We start from the raw sequence: 17,110 nt of genomic DNA, 5'->3' as shown, positions 1-17,110 counted from the left end.
CGAACCACAAATCTCGAAAAATAAAACCCTTCGACGCGTACAAAACCGACATTAGGCGGTGGGCACATTTTGTGTATCGATGCAAGTAAAAACAAACTTTATCTATTCTATTGTTTTTGTATGAATAGTATAGGTGATAAAACATATATAGAGTGGCGTGCATGTACGCGTAATTCAATGCTCTTATTTTTCTCTGATATTTCTCGGGTGCCATTGAGTTCGTCGATTCTTTTTTGTTTGCGTCGTCTATCAGTGCGTTCAATTCAGGAATCGTAAACTGCTCTGCCTTTTTATCCAGCGTGGGGATTCTATTCACAATACTCAAAAAATGTGCATTTCCAAGTCCTAGAAACCACATAATTAACTAAATAACACATCTTATAACACTACATTGACATGAGAAAGCAAAATACAATAATTTATATATATCGGTTTTTCGATAGTTATGTAAAATTTGTTTTGGTTTGACGAATAATATACCGATAATCTCAATTATTGGAATTATGGTTGGCCATGGTTATCAAACTTGAAAATAAGGAGACACCTCCCAAGATATTTATTATAAAACTATTATGGTGTAGTAAGAGAAAAAGTAGAAATAATATGTTTTTAAATTTCGCCTATTTTATGGACAATTTATGAATGACATTCAGACCTTTAACGGTGAAAGAAAAATAAAATCTACAAGCAAATTGTCGCAAATCTTTAGACAAATTACCGCAATGTAGACGTTTAAATTTTGTTTAAAAATTAATTTTCTACATTCCTATTTAGATTTGTCTCTGACAACTAGAGCGGTACAAACGACAAATAAAGAGAGTTAGCAATGCAACAGAAGAGCGTAGTACGTGACCGCCAGAACGAGATTTCGAACGCTGTCCGTGTAGCCCTGTAAAGAGTAAAAGTCGGAATTCCATTTCAGAGTCACATCTTCGTAGACCGTCTGCAAATGTTTACCGTTGTAATCCTTTAACCAAGTGCCAGGCGGAGTAAAATTCTTGTAGTTTCGATTTTGATCCCAAATAAACTGGTAAATTTCGAATTGATCATCGCCGTGGTATAGATCCGCCATGAATCGCTGGTGGCCTTCGGACAACATCAATTGGGTGCCCAGCTGGCGGTTATATGAGGCGAAATCAAACCGTCTTGGTATTTGTTCGAACACAGGAAAGTTACTCGATAATTGGTCGGACACGCATCTCTGTATCAGAGAACCAATCAACGAATCGGCCATTCCCTTAAAGTTTATAGAGCCCCAAACGAGTTTACGGTGTACGAAAGCGTCCAACGTTATAGCTACGTACCACAATTCCCGGTCTGCAAAACTATCAGCCAAGTACAGAACCTGGAGCATGTGATGCATAAATTCTCTGTAATAATATAAAAACGTCGCATCGATAGATTGGCCCTTAATCTGCATGTCAATAAAATGGTACAACATATAGAGCGTGACGTGCCCATAAGTGCAACTCAGTGACAACAGTTTTCTTAGATAGCTCGTGGGCTTAGTCCCATTCATTCCGTGGTCTACCAAGTCCAGCATGGCAATGACATCTTTGTCGGGAACATAATTGCAGTTTTGTTCAAGCGTAGGGATACTGTTCACGGTCTCAATAAACTTTTTCTGCAAATGTTTGCTCTGGAATTTCAAAAAACAAAATATTTAGGTACCTAATTCCACTAAAAGTCACCGTAGTTAATCATGAGGATATCATATTATTTGACATGTTTATTCATGGCATTGTTGCCGACTCTAGCTATTTATCTCTTTATTTAGAGAATTTAAATGTTTCCAAGAGATATAAGTTGGAATTTAGCCTTAGAGTGTATTTGGGTCACAAAATATGTCAATCAAAATTATTAATAAGTTTCTATAACAAAGGTAAAAACAAATCACCCTTCCAAGTCCGATAGTGATGTACTGAAGGGTCACTTATATTTATTTTGTGGATTGATTCGCACATTTTTTTATCTCGTTTTCATCCTTTCTTCTAAAACCTTGACTGTAATTTGCTTTTTTAAGTAATAGCTTTTGTACTGAATTTTTTATTCATGGAGTATTTTCTATTATTAAGACAATGGCTCTTAGAGAATGTTGATAGATTCTTTTAAAATATAATAAAAAATAATACCTGATGGATTTCATCACATTTACTGTTTACGATTTTCGTACTTGCTAAACACAACACTACAATTACAAATTTTAAATAAAACATTGCCGTTGTAAAATATAATTTTAACACAGAAATCTTAACGCCAATGTCACGTTAAACTTGACTAGCCGCTACGATAGTGTGATCCACCAACAATACTTGTCAAGGACATCAGGTGTTTATTTTGGCAATATTTGAAAATGTCAATGTCGTCAACAACAGGTGTACTCTTGAGTTTTTACTCGGTTTTGTGAAGATATAAATATTATACCTAACGTTCGAAGCAGTAAGACGTTGAAAAAAAGAGCACAATATTTGTTCAATATATTTATGAATACAATCTAGAATTTCGAAAGTCAAAAAAAACTACGCGGCAAAACTTGTGTGCTATTGTTTTTCACATGGTTTGATTTCCAGGGCTTGACCCGAGAAACTGCCACTGACATAACAATTTGTGCGGCTTTATATAACAGAAATAAATATATATTTCGCTGTGATGAAATTTGGTCTATATATATATATTGTTTAATTTCATAATTGTATCGTTTCTCGCCCCTACTACACCACCCAACATGTTTTGCATCCTACATATATTTTTTTTTTGCTAATACCAAACTTTAAAAGTTATAAATGTTCCTATTTTCCTCATACAATAAAAAAATTATAATTGTTATTCATTACTTCTTTACTTTGTGTGATCGGGAAGTTTATAGGGGGTCAACCTGGCGGGTAGGAGAGTATAGAATGGAGATGGGATGTCAGAATAACGGATGTATCCGACACACCAACGCCGCGCCTCTTTCTGTTATCAAAATATTGTTGGCTCGTTTATGGCTAACTCGACGCACGTTTAGAATTTTCGTTGTCGTGGTTTTTTCTTTAGTAAAACGAGTAGAACCATATTGTATTATACCTATATTTGTATTAAAAAAACAAAAAAACAAAATGTTACCTCGAATACTAAGTCAGAATGCGTTAGTAAAACGAATGTTGATGTTCGACCGTCGGTTTGTGCGTTTTGCAAGTGTTGTCTTGTGGAACAACGGTAGACCGTGCCCACCACGAGGCAGACGTACTTCATTATTGACACCATCGAGTGCAGCTGTATCACGGGTATACATGTCAGTGCGTTATAGATGGTTTGACTATAAGCACAACGACGATGATAATGATGCTGTTGATGGCGATGACAAGCAAAACTTTAAATTCGAGGACGTAGCCAATCAGGATAGTCGGTCGGTAGCTACTATTCAAGTGCCGGAAAACTTACCTTACTTGCCGTTGGTGGCAATACCAAAGCCTCCGTTGTTCCCTAGACACTTTAGAATTCTCGAGGTACACTATATCAATATATTGAGTGGAAACAGAGGGGTATCTTAGGGTTTATACAAAAAAAAAAATTTTAAGTAAAGACATAAAATGTCAAAAAAGATCAGCCATATTGAGAAATAGACAGTGAGCCAGAACGCAAATATTTGATTTTCTTTTCTGCGACTCATGGCTACACTGTTCATATATCCTAGAACCTACACCAACAACAACGTCGTCACCGGTTTCCACGTTTATCGAGTGAACTGTTTAGCCGGAATAAACGAAAAATTACAATTTCCCTACAACTACAACTAGGCAATGTCGAGATGTCGGTTATGATTTAATTTATCTCTTCTCATAAGAGCCCAGTTTTTCTTTGGTTTCGAAGCTAACAACAATAATATCGTCAACTTAATCAATGTGTTTGTTTGTAGATTAGTGATCCAAAACTGATAGCGTTGATTAAGAGAAAAAAAGCATTGAATCAACCTTTCGTCGCACTGTGTATGAGAAAAGACGACAAGTATGTGATAAAGAAAAAAATCACTCTTGTCATTTATACTGTTTAAATAAATAAATATGATATTTTATATTGTCAGGACCACCACAGATTTAGTAAACAACATTGATGAAGTGTATGACGTTGGGTCTTTAGGAAGAATTTACGAAATGCGACAATTCGGCGACGAATTACATTTGTTTCTACAAGGTTTCAGAAGAATCAAATTGACCAAACCTTTTTTCGAAGATCAAGAAAACGATAAAGGCACAACTAACACACAGCAAGCGACAGAATCGAATCAAGAAACGGACAAAACTCAGCAAGAAGTGCTGATGGTCGAGGTAGAAAATATAAAAGACCAACCTTACAAAATAACGTTGGAAATTAAAGTATGGGTTGTTTTGAAATTATCATTTTCAGTGTTTGTTAATCGAGTTAATTTGTATAACAAATTAATTATGTTTTTAGGCACTTTCTCAAGAAATTATCAAAACACTTCGATCGATAGTCAGTATAAATTCTATAAATGTGGAAATATTGAATTCAATGTTACAACATGGTAATATAGCCGATGACCCGTCATACTTATCCGATGTTGCTTATGCTTTTACTGAACATGAACTTGAAACTAAAGAATATCAAAAAATTTTAGAAGAAACTGATGTACCTATAATTAGTTGTTTCCTTATTGTTATTTTTTTTTTTCATTTAATTTTAAATAATTTAAAGGTCCCTAAGCGCCTTCGACTGTCTTTGGGATGCCTGAAAAAACTGTTAGAGCTCAGTAAAATTCAGATCAAGATTAGTAAAGAAGTAGACGAGAAAATAAAAAAACCTCATCGAAAATTTTTACTTTGGGAACAACTTAAACTCATAAAAAAAGAACTGGGCTTAGAAAAAGATGACAAAGACTCCATTGTAGAAAAGTTCAGAGACCGAATTAAAGCAAGTTTATTATTGTAGTTATTTTTAACTGAAGGTATTTTTATTAATAATTTTTATCTAGAACCATTTTGTCATTACAATAAACAACTTCCTAAATGTTTACAAATGAGTACTTTTTAATTGGGTTTTCAAATTTAAATTACAATATTTTTTAGGATAAAAAAGTAACACCAAAAGTTATGGAAGTCATTGAAGAAGAGTTGACTAAATTATTATTTTTAGAAAATTATTCTTCCGAGTTCAAGTAAGTTAAAAATCTTAAAAATATTATTAGTTTTTTAATATAATTTAATTTTGAATAAATAAAGGGGTTGTGTTATTTATTTATAGCCATTCATTTTTATTTAATCAAAACACATATTTAACGAAGGAGGGTTTTTTTTTTTAAATAAATTTTAAAAAAAGTAGTTAAAAAAGAAAAGGAACTGCTTGACTTTGTAAAATTTAACGGTGTGCTTTGACTTTCTAGTGTCACGAGAAATTATCTAGACTGGCTCACACAACTACCATGGGGTGCTACTAGTAATGAGAATTTTAATTTAGATTATGCATCGAAAATACTAGACGAAGATCATTACGGAATGGACGACATAAAGAAACGTATTCTCGAATTTATTGCTGTTAGTAAATTGAAAGGCACAACCCATGGGAAAATTATATGTTTTCACGGACCACCCGGTGTCGGCAAAACAAGTATAGCTAGATCTATAGCAAAAGCTCTAAACCGAGAAGTGTGTTTTTTTTTTGTAACTAGCTCATATTTCATATAATTATCAACTCACTGTGATATTTCAACATTTATAATTTTCAGTATTTTAGATTTAGCGTTGGTGGTATGACTGATGTCGCCGAGATCAAAGGCCATCGTAGGACATACGTTGGTGCCATGCCGGGTAAAATCATACAATGTCTTAAAAAAACTTCTACAGAAAATCCACTGGTGTTAATTGATGAAGTAGATAAAATTGGAAGGTAATACAAGTTAGTAGCTATAATACCCCATTGTTATTTTTAAAAGATTTCATATTTCCGATTACAGTGTTTGTGAATTTAAAAAAAACGATTGGGGAAATCATAAAGTTCAAATTTAAAAACTACTTAAATTTTGATCAGTTTAGCTTCTAACAATTTCAATATTTAATAATCAGTTTAAATTGTAAACATTTATGTCCATCCATAAAGCTAACTTAAGACATCATTTATGATGTCAGATTTTCATTATTATTAACTTTTCTATTTACTATTTTTACTTTCCTATTATTAAAAAAATATGTGATATTTTAATATGTTTTTTCTAATTATCTTTGTGTTGAATAAATCTTAAAATTAGTAGGCCGCAGTTGTAACGTAAGTCGTAGGACACCTGCTCTACTAATAGCGATCATTGTAAAAATATTTAATAATTCAATTTCGTTTAATACTAAGTGATTTACTGATTTCATGTGTGTAGTATTTAACATGTTTTTTTATTGTTTTACAGAGGGCATCAAGGTGATCCGTTGTCGGCAATGCTAGAAATGCTCGATCCAGAACAAAATACCAAATTCCTAGATCACTATTTAGACGTGTCCGTGGATTTATCTAACGTGTTGTTCATTTGCACAGCTAATGTTATCAACACAATTCCAGAGCCTCTGCGAGATCGAATGGAGCTGATAAACGTGTCTGGGTATGTGGCCCAAGAAAAAATGGCCATTGCCAAACAGTATTTAATTCCTCAGGGACTAAAGGCCACTGGGTTGACTGATAAACAAGTAAAATGATCAAGAACTCGCTGATGCAAGGTGCTTTTTTTCCATTAAATTTGTACCTTTACTTTTTGTGTAGATAGATATTGTCGATGAAAGTTTGTCAACTCTTATAAAATTTTACTGCCGTGAAAGTGGTGTCCGGAATCTCCAAAAGCATATTGAAAAAGTATCGTTTTCGTTCAAGCTTTGTCCGTGTTATATTTTGTCAAATGGATTTATCATTAACAGTTTTAATGCATTTCCATTTTAGATAATGCGAAAAGTTGCGCATAAAATCGTTAAAGGCCAAGAAGAAAAAGTGACAGTTTCCAAAGATAAATTATACGATTTTGTGGGCAATCCAGTGTTCACTAAAAATAGAATGTATGAAAATCCTGAGCCCGGAGTTGTTATGGGTTTAGCTTGGACTGCCATGGGTAAGTTCAGACTCTGGAACTATCTGTAAAAAGATTAAAAAAAACGAAATTCATGTTATTTGTGTTATAGGAGGTACAATGATGTATATTGAAACGGAATGGACCAAAGATCCTAGAGCCGTGCGTGATAAAGATAAAACGATGGGTTCCATTGTGCTTACCGGTCGTTTAGGAGAAACTATGCAAGAGTCTGCCAAAACGGCATACACTGTGGCAAAAAAAATACTAAGCGATGTCGATCCAAAAAATGTATTGCTGTCGATTGGCAACGTGCATATACATGTTCCAGAGGTAATATGACCGACGAATATCTAATAAACAAAATATTTATTTTCTCTGCTTCGCGGAAAATAAAATTGTATTATGGATATTTTAACTTTTATCGTTTATATCTAATATCTTATCACTCATCTCTTATCACTAATCTCTTATCTCTAATCTCTTATCTCTAACCGAAAGTCAAAGTGTAATACGAAAATGGCGACATGAAATTGCTTGTATCTCCAGCCCAATAACATTTTAAAGTATACAAAGTTAAAATTAGTATATTGTTATTAACGTTATACTTGTTTTAGGGTGCTACACCCAAAGATGGACCTAGTGCCGGTTGTGCGATTGTTACAGCATTGCTTTCGTTGGCGTTGAACAAGCCCGTTTTTAAAAATGTAGCAATGACTGGTGAAATTTCGCTCAAAGGGAAAATAATGCCAGTCGGCGGAATCAAGGAAAAAACTATAGCCGTGAGTACTTTTAAAATAACATCTATTATCGCCAAAAATGACACAAAATAACTTTATTTTTACTATGGCAACGTGTTTTATACAATAAATACTGTCGTTTTTGTATGCATTAGTACACATAGTAACGAATCATCTATATGTTATAGGCGAGAAGGGAAAACATTAACTGTTTGATACTTCCTGAAGAGAACAAGAAAGACTATGACGAACTACTAAAGTATATAACCGAAGGACTAGAAGTACATTTTGTCTCCTACTATAAGGACATCTTTGACATAGTGTTTAAAAATAATTAAAACTATGTTCAAATCGTTATATTATAGTGCAGTTGATTTTGCCTTTAAATCAATGGACAATGAAGTTGAATGCTGTAGTCACTTTAATGCTTTGTTATCAATGTGAAATCGTTTAAATAATAACACTTACCTTAAGCATAATAAATGTGTGATAACTCGTTAAGTCGGTATTAGCATTGATCATACATGATATAATTAGTGTAACAGTATTTATAATCAATAACTAAAAAAAAGGAGTATTAAAAATAATAAATACCAAACGTCGTTATTACGTCACCCGGTGTACATTTGGATTAAAATAAAGAAAAATTGCCCATACTTTACACTTTAAGAAATGGGTGGAGAATTTAGTTAGAGAAGCTAAATTAATACAGTATATATTATATTTATAACAAGATTACGCCGAAGGTCAAGCAATTCCAGAAGATAATGTAATAATAAAAAGAAAGAAAAACGATAGATAGGATATTTATTGATGTGATACTCGACTGTGTGCGGATGAATCCTAAACTATTTTAATTTCATTTAATCTCATTATTACACTATTAGTTATTTTCCACGTACCTTGATTCTGGTTCAGCTGATTGGAGTAGTAATTCCTTGTAGAATTTAGTACTTAGTTTTTTTGAGAAATACACTTACATAACGACCTGAAACTGCCGATTTACTTTTGATTTTATTTAATATTCCAACCAAGATGTTTAAATTTAAGAATGTAAACCCACTTAAACGATAACCACCTATATGCATTCACACAAAAAAAAAGAACCTAAAAATATTGAAAAATACTGAAATTTTATTTTAGCATTTAAAAAGATCAAATCAGTATTTTGGATAATAGTTTTCGTTTTTTAATCTCTTATCAGGCGATTCTCTTATCTTATCAATATCTCTTATCAGCTCCAATACAGAATTATGTTAATTACAACCACATATATATACATTATAAACTAGATTGTCATCTAGAGAAAAGAATTATCATTTTTATGGAATTGATGTGTGTATAAAATAATTTATAAATATATGTTATTCTGTGTTTTAACTTGTAATTGCTACTAACATATTTTCATGTGATAAGGTTCTAATTCCTACAAAGACGGCGAAAAATGTTAACTTCAACTATGTCTATTGGCAGTATGTACACTTAGCAATCTAGTTTATTGTATATATCAATGATAAAGTCTCTAATAAAAGTATGTAGGTATAATATTTAAAGATAAAACAAATTATCCTTAAAAATTTAGTGAAAAAATGTTACCTTAATTTCAGGTAGTTCCAAAAGGTAATTGTTAAAAGCCGAATATATTTTAAAAGCACAATGGAGTAATTAAATATAAAACGATTGGTCGTTTACGGGAGAAAGGTGGCAAAAGCGATTTGCACTAAAAATTCTATTTGTAAAATATTGTTTGATATACATAATATATTTGATTTTCAACGCTACCGTTTGATAGAGGAATATAAGACACATTTAATTAAGCCACAATAGTTGCTTGACGGTTTTCTTCCTAGTAAGGAATCTAATTAGTAGTAGGTATATTAAACTGTATCGCCCAAGTGTGTTATGTAACAATTCTAATTAATAAAGTTTTTGTCAGAGGGATAGTAAAGTACATATTTAAGTTACATAACAGCGGATTGCGAAACCCGACCAATATAAGAGATTCGACGAACCATAGAACTATAACGTTTCTAAGTACAAAGTGAAGTTACAGGTTGCATAACAGTAATATAACGTTTCATATTGAATTTTCAGTCGTTGCTAAAGTATTGTTTTCCCATAAATTACTTTTTGTCAAATTTGATAGTTATATAAGTAACTACCCTGTTAATGCAATAGCTACATTACTATTGTACATATTCATTTCATTTTAAAGCTTATCACACCCAAATGTATTGAAAAATATAATATCGACCATAAGAAATAGGAATCGCTACAAAAACAACCCAAGTCAATGTGTATTATTATTATTATGAATAATTTTTCGTTGAAATATGTAAAACATAGTACGATTGTTTATTATTAATTACTTCTAATTATGTTATGTTTAATAGTTTTTTCGGTTATACTAACTTATTGTCAAGTATTCCGGACGTTCTAGTCTACAGGTCTGGCATTTATTACTAATTCAATTAAAAAACTTCTGTTGCCTGTAACGTTTATATTTTTTGATCTTATTTTTATACAGTAAATTTATGTTCCTTGCGAATAAACATTAGCTAAATATTTTTCTTATTGCTATATTGATATATAGTTAAAGATGGACTATTTAAAACTGTGCATTATGAATACCAGATTCTGAAAATAAATACTATATAATTATAATTGGTTTTAAAACTTTTAACGTAAAACATACCTTTAACAGTTTAAAATGTTTGGGTATTTTTGAAGAATTTAACACTTCTGTAGAGTTACAGAATCTTTTTAAAGAAGATTAATTGAAAAGTAATTGAATTTTAGTAATTGAAATTTTATTTTTAATACTTTTATCCTGAAATGCATTAAAAAATTATTATATTTATTATTTTTTTAATATCGTTAAAAATTATTATTTCTATCTTTGTCTGAATATAAATACATTTTAATTTTCTAGCTGAATTTTTTTTTTATATACTTGTTTATGATTAACAATTGCTAGAATTAAAATAACTTGACTAGTTAATTAATTCTCTGATTGCCATGTATATATATTATATGTATACATAATCTACAGGAGGAAAGGTAGTGTATTATCATTATTTTCTATATTATTTGCACCGTTACACAACCGCACTCCCACGCCCATCCTAAATTGTTTAACTCTAATGACTTAAAAAGTACTTACTCAAAACTAGTGGGAAAATGTTGAGCAAATAATTCTCAATTTATAATGTTAAATAATGTATACATGCCTTGAAAATTCGATAGAGCTCTGGAAAATACTAAAAAGATAAATATCAATAATAATAATTAATATTCGGTTATTTTATAACAATGTAAAATAACATGAAATAAACAGTTTTTTTTTCATAAACACTAAAATATGGACAGATAATTTCGGAGAAATTGACTGTCTTAAATTAAACTGATCATCTCTGGGAATTTTCCAGATGGCCTGAGTAATAATATAATATATTCACGCCATCTATATTGTTTCCATTTCCAGACCGGCGGTCACTCGGGCCCCGTCGACCAAAGTTAAATAATTGATGTATACTTTTAAGCGAATAACGTGTTTTAAATATATATAACCATAAATCTGATAGGTAGTCGACCCGGATTCGAACAATGAACCCCCCAATTAGGGCGGTCGAGTGCTACGGCAACCCTCCACGATAAAGCTGTTGTACCTACTTCTCAAGGGAGTTTTCCCTTTTCCCGACCCTCTTGTAATTACCGTTTCACAGAAGGGACCAACCCCACAATCACACACAATATATATATATATATATATATATATACATACATACGAATTATCTTGTTAAACTAGAATACAACTACAGGGTGTTACATTTAACGTTCTCCATCTGGTTCCTACAAGAAACCAATGTAGACCTGAAAGCTTGACAAAAAATTACGCCTACTTAAAACGATAGGATTTTAATTAGAATAATATATTTGAGCTCATCGGCCTTATTTCGAGGTTATCGTGGTGGTCGATTTTAGAATAACTGTTTCATTTTTTTTTTAGAAATACAACAATGAAGTGAACAAAACAATGAAATTAAATATATTTAAGCACAACGTTCATTGAAATATCAAAAATCGATGCCACTTTTTGCTACAATTTCTTAAAAGTAGGTAATTAATTTTAAACTTCTATAAAAATTACCCTTTTTTATTTTTACACACATGAAACCAACTTTAAATTAACTAAAATAGCACTCGAATTTTATTTATCGGTTAGATTAGGAAAATAAGTGTTGAAATAAATTTTGCGGAAAAATCGGCTGAGGCACTTTTGAGAAAGTGTTTTTTTAAGAGTGAAAATTCGTTGTTGTTTTTTAATTTAAATAAAAATCTGTAATTTTGTTCATGTTTATTGCATTCGAGTTAAGACCGAATAAGAAACAATTGCAAAGTTGATTCTACAAGTAGTTTATGGTATATTTTTATTTTACAGTATTTAAAAACGAATTTTTTTCAAATATTTTCTTAGTATGTTATTTTCTTTAAACAAATTTAGGCGGTTGAAAATAAATTTTCTATTACAACATCAAGTATAAAAATTATTTTTGAATAATATGCCAGTTATTGTATTCTTGCTATTTGCTTACTCAGTGTTGTAAAATAAAATAAAAACGGTTTTTCATTGGAAAAAAAAAATTGAATACTTCAAATTATTTTAAAAAAAAAACGTTTTTTTGATTTCTTCAAATAACAAGTTTACCAAGAAATACTTGCGGATTACACCTGGAAAATACATTAAAGCTATTACTTGATTGCAAAAAAAAAACCCTTGAATTATTCATATTTTTGTGTAAATAATAAAAAAAAAAACGACAATTTCATCGTAAAAAAAGGTTTTTCCATCGAAAACTGTTCTACCGATTTTCCATAACATTTATTACTACACTATTGTCCAAGTCCTGAACTTTGAGCGCTTTTTTAACTCATTTAAAGTCGGTCCAGGCACGACGTCCTTTGAGAAATACTGGAAAAGATAAGTATTTGGTAGTTTTATAATATTGTAAAATAATATAAATAAAAAACCGATTCAGTAGGGTCGAGAGGCATAGAGGGGAGATGTGATTGTCGATTGACTCACATGACGTTATAGCAACCTAGGTCAAAGTGTAATTTTTCCTTAATAAAAGTTTGACAACAGATTTTTGATAAAATTTCACAATACGTTATAGCCCTACTCTAAATGTATCTTCGGTCTAATTTTCAGAACTTAAGCCCTAAAACTTTATCTAATAAAGCAAAATAAGGAAAAATGTCTACCCCTTCTGGATTTATTGCTTTATGATATTTTTGTTTGGCTCGTAAAAAATTATCGATCTAGTACTTAAAGAATGTTCTATAGAAATTTCGAACTAATTCAACTATTTTTAAACAATTATAGAGCGCCGTACTTTTAAGTTGAAAAATATGTGAATTTTTTGGGTGTTTTTCACAATTTTGAAGGGGAGGGTGAGCACTATTTCTAGTGCAATAGTAATCAGATTCCTGGTCAAAAGAGTTGCTACACAAAAATAAAAACCCATCATTGTGTAAATAATACATTCTTAGCTCCGCATATAGCATCTAAAATGTTTTCGAAAACAAAAAATTATAAAATTACTTTTAAAGAAGTAAATCTTTATATTTTATAAAAAGTGATGAGTCACAATTTTGTTCAAAATTACTTTTATGAATAAATATGTTTTGTGGCTAAAGACAGATTACTTTTAAAAGTAGTTAAATTCTTATGATCATACATTTAGTTAAATTAAATTAAACTGTGAAGTCAGAAAAAAAGTTCTTATTGATGATTTATTTATTTTAAAATGCACAATAAAATATATTATAATTAGTAATGTATTTATGGTTTACATCGCTCTATTGCACACCATCCCGTTTATGATTTAGTAATTTTATTCATAAAAGGAGTTAAGTAACTCATTTGTTTATGAAAAGGGTCAATTAAAACTGCTTTTACTGTTGGTTAAAAAACAAATTTGAAAAATGTAACTAAGTTTTTAGTGCATAAGAATTAAAAACATTTTTTATAATTTTTTTCAAGTAAAATTGTAACTACGTGAAAAACAGTTACTTTTAATTTCCCAAAAGTTTACCTTTTTGGACTACACCCTTTTCATGAATAATCCGATTATATATCGAATAGATTATTATAATCTATTCGAATTCAGTATCTTATTCTAAGAAATTTTGTATACATTTTGTATACACAGGGGAAGTGGCCCTGGCTCTTATGCTTCTAAAGGTAATTATCAATAAATGTATTACGGTCAAAACTCCTTCGGGAAACGACCAAACGCTATTTCGGTAAAATACCTCAATTCGGCGAATAACGATGATTCGATCATCAAAGTTTTGGAAACTTATCTTGTTCTCGGTAAACCGCTCGTTTGGTACTAAAATCAACAGTCGACGGACTTGCAATATGAATAGAATACCGTGGAAATATAGATCTATAGGCCTCGGCCTATAAATCAAATATCGTACCCACAAAGGTACTTTAGTGGGCCAAAAATTGTTGTTTTTTAAAAAGTTTTCATAGAGTATGGTCGCTTTCAAGGAACCCAAAGTCCACTAAATTATTTACAACTTTACCACAGAAAGGGTGAAACATTGTGTCTAAGCCAACTGTGTGAATTATGAATATTATCATTAGAAAGGTGGGCACGGAGAGCGGGGCACGTGTCCACTGAGACCCACCCCCCCGGCCACCATAGTGGTTTTCTTCGAAGGGTACGACATTATTATTATTTAAAAGGGTTGTTATCATTATTATCACAATAGGTTGTTAGCTAAAAAATAATATATTGTCTTTCGCTGTCGCATATTGTTGTATAGGCTTGTTTACTTTTATCATGAGTAAATATTTTTCGACCAATAACCCGGTTAACCTTCTTTTTTTTTTTTTACTATTAATAAATAAATTATTAGCAGAAACTTGGACGTCGTTCAAAAACGCACGATTATTAATGTTAAAAACACATTGTCCAATAAAGGGCGTGGTTTTTTTTCGTCATGAATGTATTGGCAAAGGATCGATATACATATTATATACATGTATACATAAATACAGAATTGACTATTTAAAGTATTTTAAAAAAATGTATAGGAAACACTGAAAACGTATAAAATGTCCAAAACGTGTTTTTATTAATTTCATTTAAATTCATCGCCGTTATCTTGAAAATGAATTTAACCGAACAAAGTAACTTAGTCTAGTTAAAAATTATTTGAAAACTATTTCCAAAGTTTGCAGTTAAAAGTTTATCGTGTAGTTTTTTTATAAAAATATTTATATGCAATAACATTTCCTAATATATTATGTTCGGATATGAAGTTTTTCAAAAGTCAAAACGTTTAAGATTGTTAATTTATCATAAAAAAAAAAACACAAGAGGAAAGTATAGTTGTTCAGAGGTGTTTTTCAAATTAAGGAGCTGAGAAGGTATTTTAGTAATGATGGGGTTTTTTTTTTAGTTTGATTTTATTGAATGGAATATTCGTTAGATAATTAAGTATATTATCGATAAACGTCAGCTAATAAAAAAAGACAGTACATTGGGATATTAGTGGGGGGCTGTGGTTAGTAAGTTCAAACCAAGTACAGTCTAAACCAATACAGTGTATACCAAGCACAGTATAAACTTGTCCAGTAATGTAGTGGGTTTAGATGTATTGTAAAATAACATTTTATATGAAATTCAGATAACGATTTTAAGCAACTTTTCGAGTGGGTATAGCTAAGTTCCCGTCTTAAAGAAACCCTAGGAAAATAAATTTTTTTTTTTTTTTTAAATCTTATTAATGTTTTGCGTGGTTGTGTTTAGGCCACAAAAATATTTAAAAACGTTATTATGGCCGCTGTTGTACGGATAAATATACCTACACATATATTTAAGATTAAGACCAAAATTTTTGCAAAAAATATCCTTTGCCAAACCACTTTATAAGTATTGATGTAGAGTACACTTAGTGTGGACAATTCGCAATTATGTTTAATACTAAACATTTCAACAAACAGACATCCGACGATGTTTAATAAAACTTTGCACGTAGAATGTACAATATTAATTCATTATACTACGTTCAGGTTAAAACTTTTCTAATTAAACCACGGCCTTCTTAGAAAATGTACTATCTCAAAGTCTGTACAGTAGTCAAATTATGACCCCTGAACAGGCTTTGATAGATGTTCAAAGAAGAGTCATTATTTCGGTCTACAACACTCAAGGCAAACATTCGGGTCGGGTAGGTATTGATTTGGTTGAACTTTAAACAAAGTTTGGAGGAAAATATGTGGACCCATCAGCGATGAATACTGTAGGGAACTGTCAAAGGAGATATATCAAAGAGTTGCACTGTCACCAGAAACAAGCTTTGTTAAGGGCCAACGGATACAATGGCTAGACCACATAATGAGGAAAGGAGACAATGAAACAGTTAGAATGCTTTGGAATGGAAATCAGAACCAAAGAAGACCAAAAGGAAGACCCAGAAAAAGATGGATTGACGTGGTAGAAGAAGAAAATGAATAGACTTCGTCAACATTTCCTATAACTAATTTTGTCTTAGATATTGCCTATATAAAACCCCTTAAAACCACCCATTTTTTTCAATTCTTTTAATTAGGACAGGATAGACTACCCGCTTTTTATTCTCCATAATACTAAAAATACAATTTTAAGAGCATTATTGAAACGTTTTTTTTTTTTTATAACTACTTTCAGTTAAGTTATTAGTACTTTGAGTACATAACTTTTCAGGGCGACTATAATATTTTGTAAAACTAATACATTTTTAAAAAAAATTAAGTTCAACTTTTCCCGTAATTTGTCCTTTATGTAGTCAAATGTGTATGTAGTTTATTTCTTAGTCGGTCAGAACAGAGACCACCTTAATTGAAGCATCCAACTATCTAACACTTAAAGAAATGACAATCAGCTGGGTCGCCAGTTTGATTGATGACTGATGATTTCCACTTGTTCAGCTGTAGTTTTATGTGCTGCTGTTTGGTTATATTAATTTTAATAATTCCAACAGTTTTTCAAGTAATTTTCAACGATGCTTTTATTGCTATAGCGTGTACTATTAGTTTTGATCCATTATTATTAGTTTTGAGATATCAATCAATTACATACACTATCACTCATGAGTCTACTTGAGTCATCAATCTACTTGAATGACAGTAAAAAAATCAAACATGTTTAAAACTCATAATTCAAAAACTTTGATTGTCAACCGTCGTTATTCGTCACAATGCAACACATACATTTTCAAAAGTAATAAAATATAAATAGGCAGATTGGCAGGCGACATTTTTTTTGTTTTGTGA

At 31.1% G+C, this 17,110-nt stretch overlaps 1 protein-coding gene across 1 annotated transcript; it reads left to right on the top strand.

Moving 5' to 3' along the window:
* Positions 1 to 3,098: 3,098 nt before the first annotated feature.
* Positions 3,099 to 8,114, top strand: LOC126845312 (lon protease homolog, mitochondrial-like). The gene is made up of 14 exons (XM_050583958.1): positions 3,099 to 3,488; positions 3,899 to 3,987; positions 4,064 to 4,355; positions 4,435 to 4,629; positions 4,696 to 4,911; positions 5,067 to 5,155; positions 5,381 to 5,642; positions 5,723 to 5,883; positions 6,392 to 6,665; positions 6,739 to 6,828; positions 6,913 to 7,078; positions 7,149 to 7,369; positions 7,654 to 7,818; positions 7,965 to 8,114. The coding sequence occupies exons 1-14, from the start codon at positions 3,099 to 3,101 to the stop codon at positions 8,112 to 8,114; spliced, it is 2,760 nt and encodes a 919-aa protein (XP_050439915.1).
* The last annotated feature ends 8,996 nt before the right edge of the window (positions 8,115 to 17,110 follow it).

The sequence above is a fragment of the Adelges cooleyi genome, unplaced genomic scaffold, assembly GCF_023614345.1.
Source record: "Adelges cooleyi isolate 19-005CV unplaced genomic scaffold, UGA_ACOO_1.1 ACOO_flye_CR_arks_rails_tigmint_CR_PRNA_746, whole genome shotgun sequence".
Taxonomy (NCBI): Eukaryota; Metazoa; Arthropoda; class Insecta; order Hemiptera; family Adelgidae; genus Adelges; species Adelges cooleyi.
This window is presented reverse-complemented; position numbering and strand designations above follow the sequence as displayed.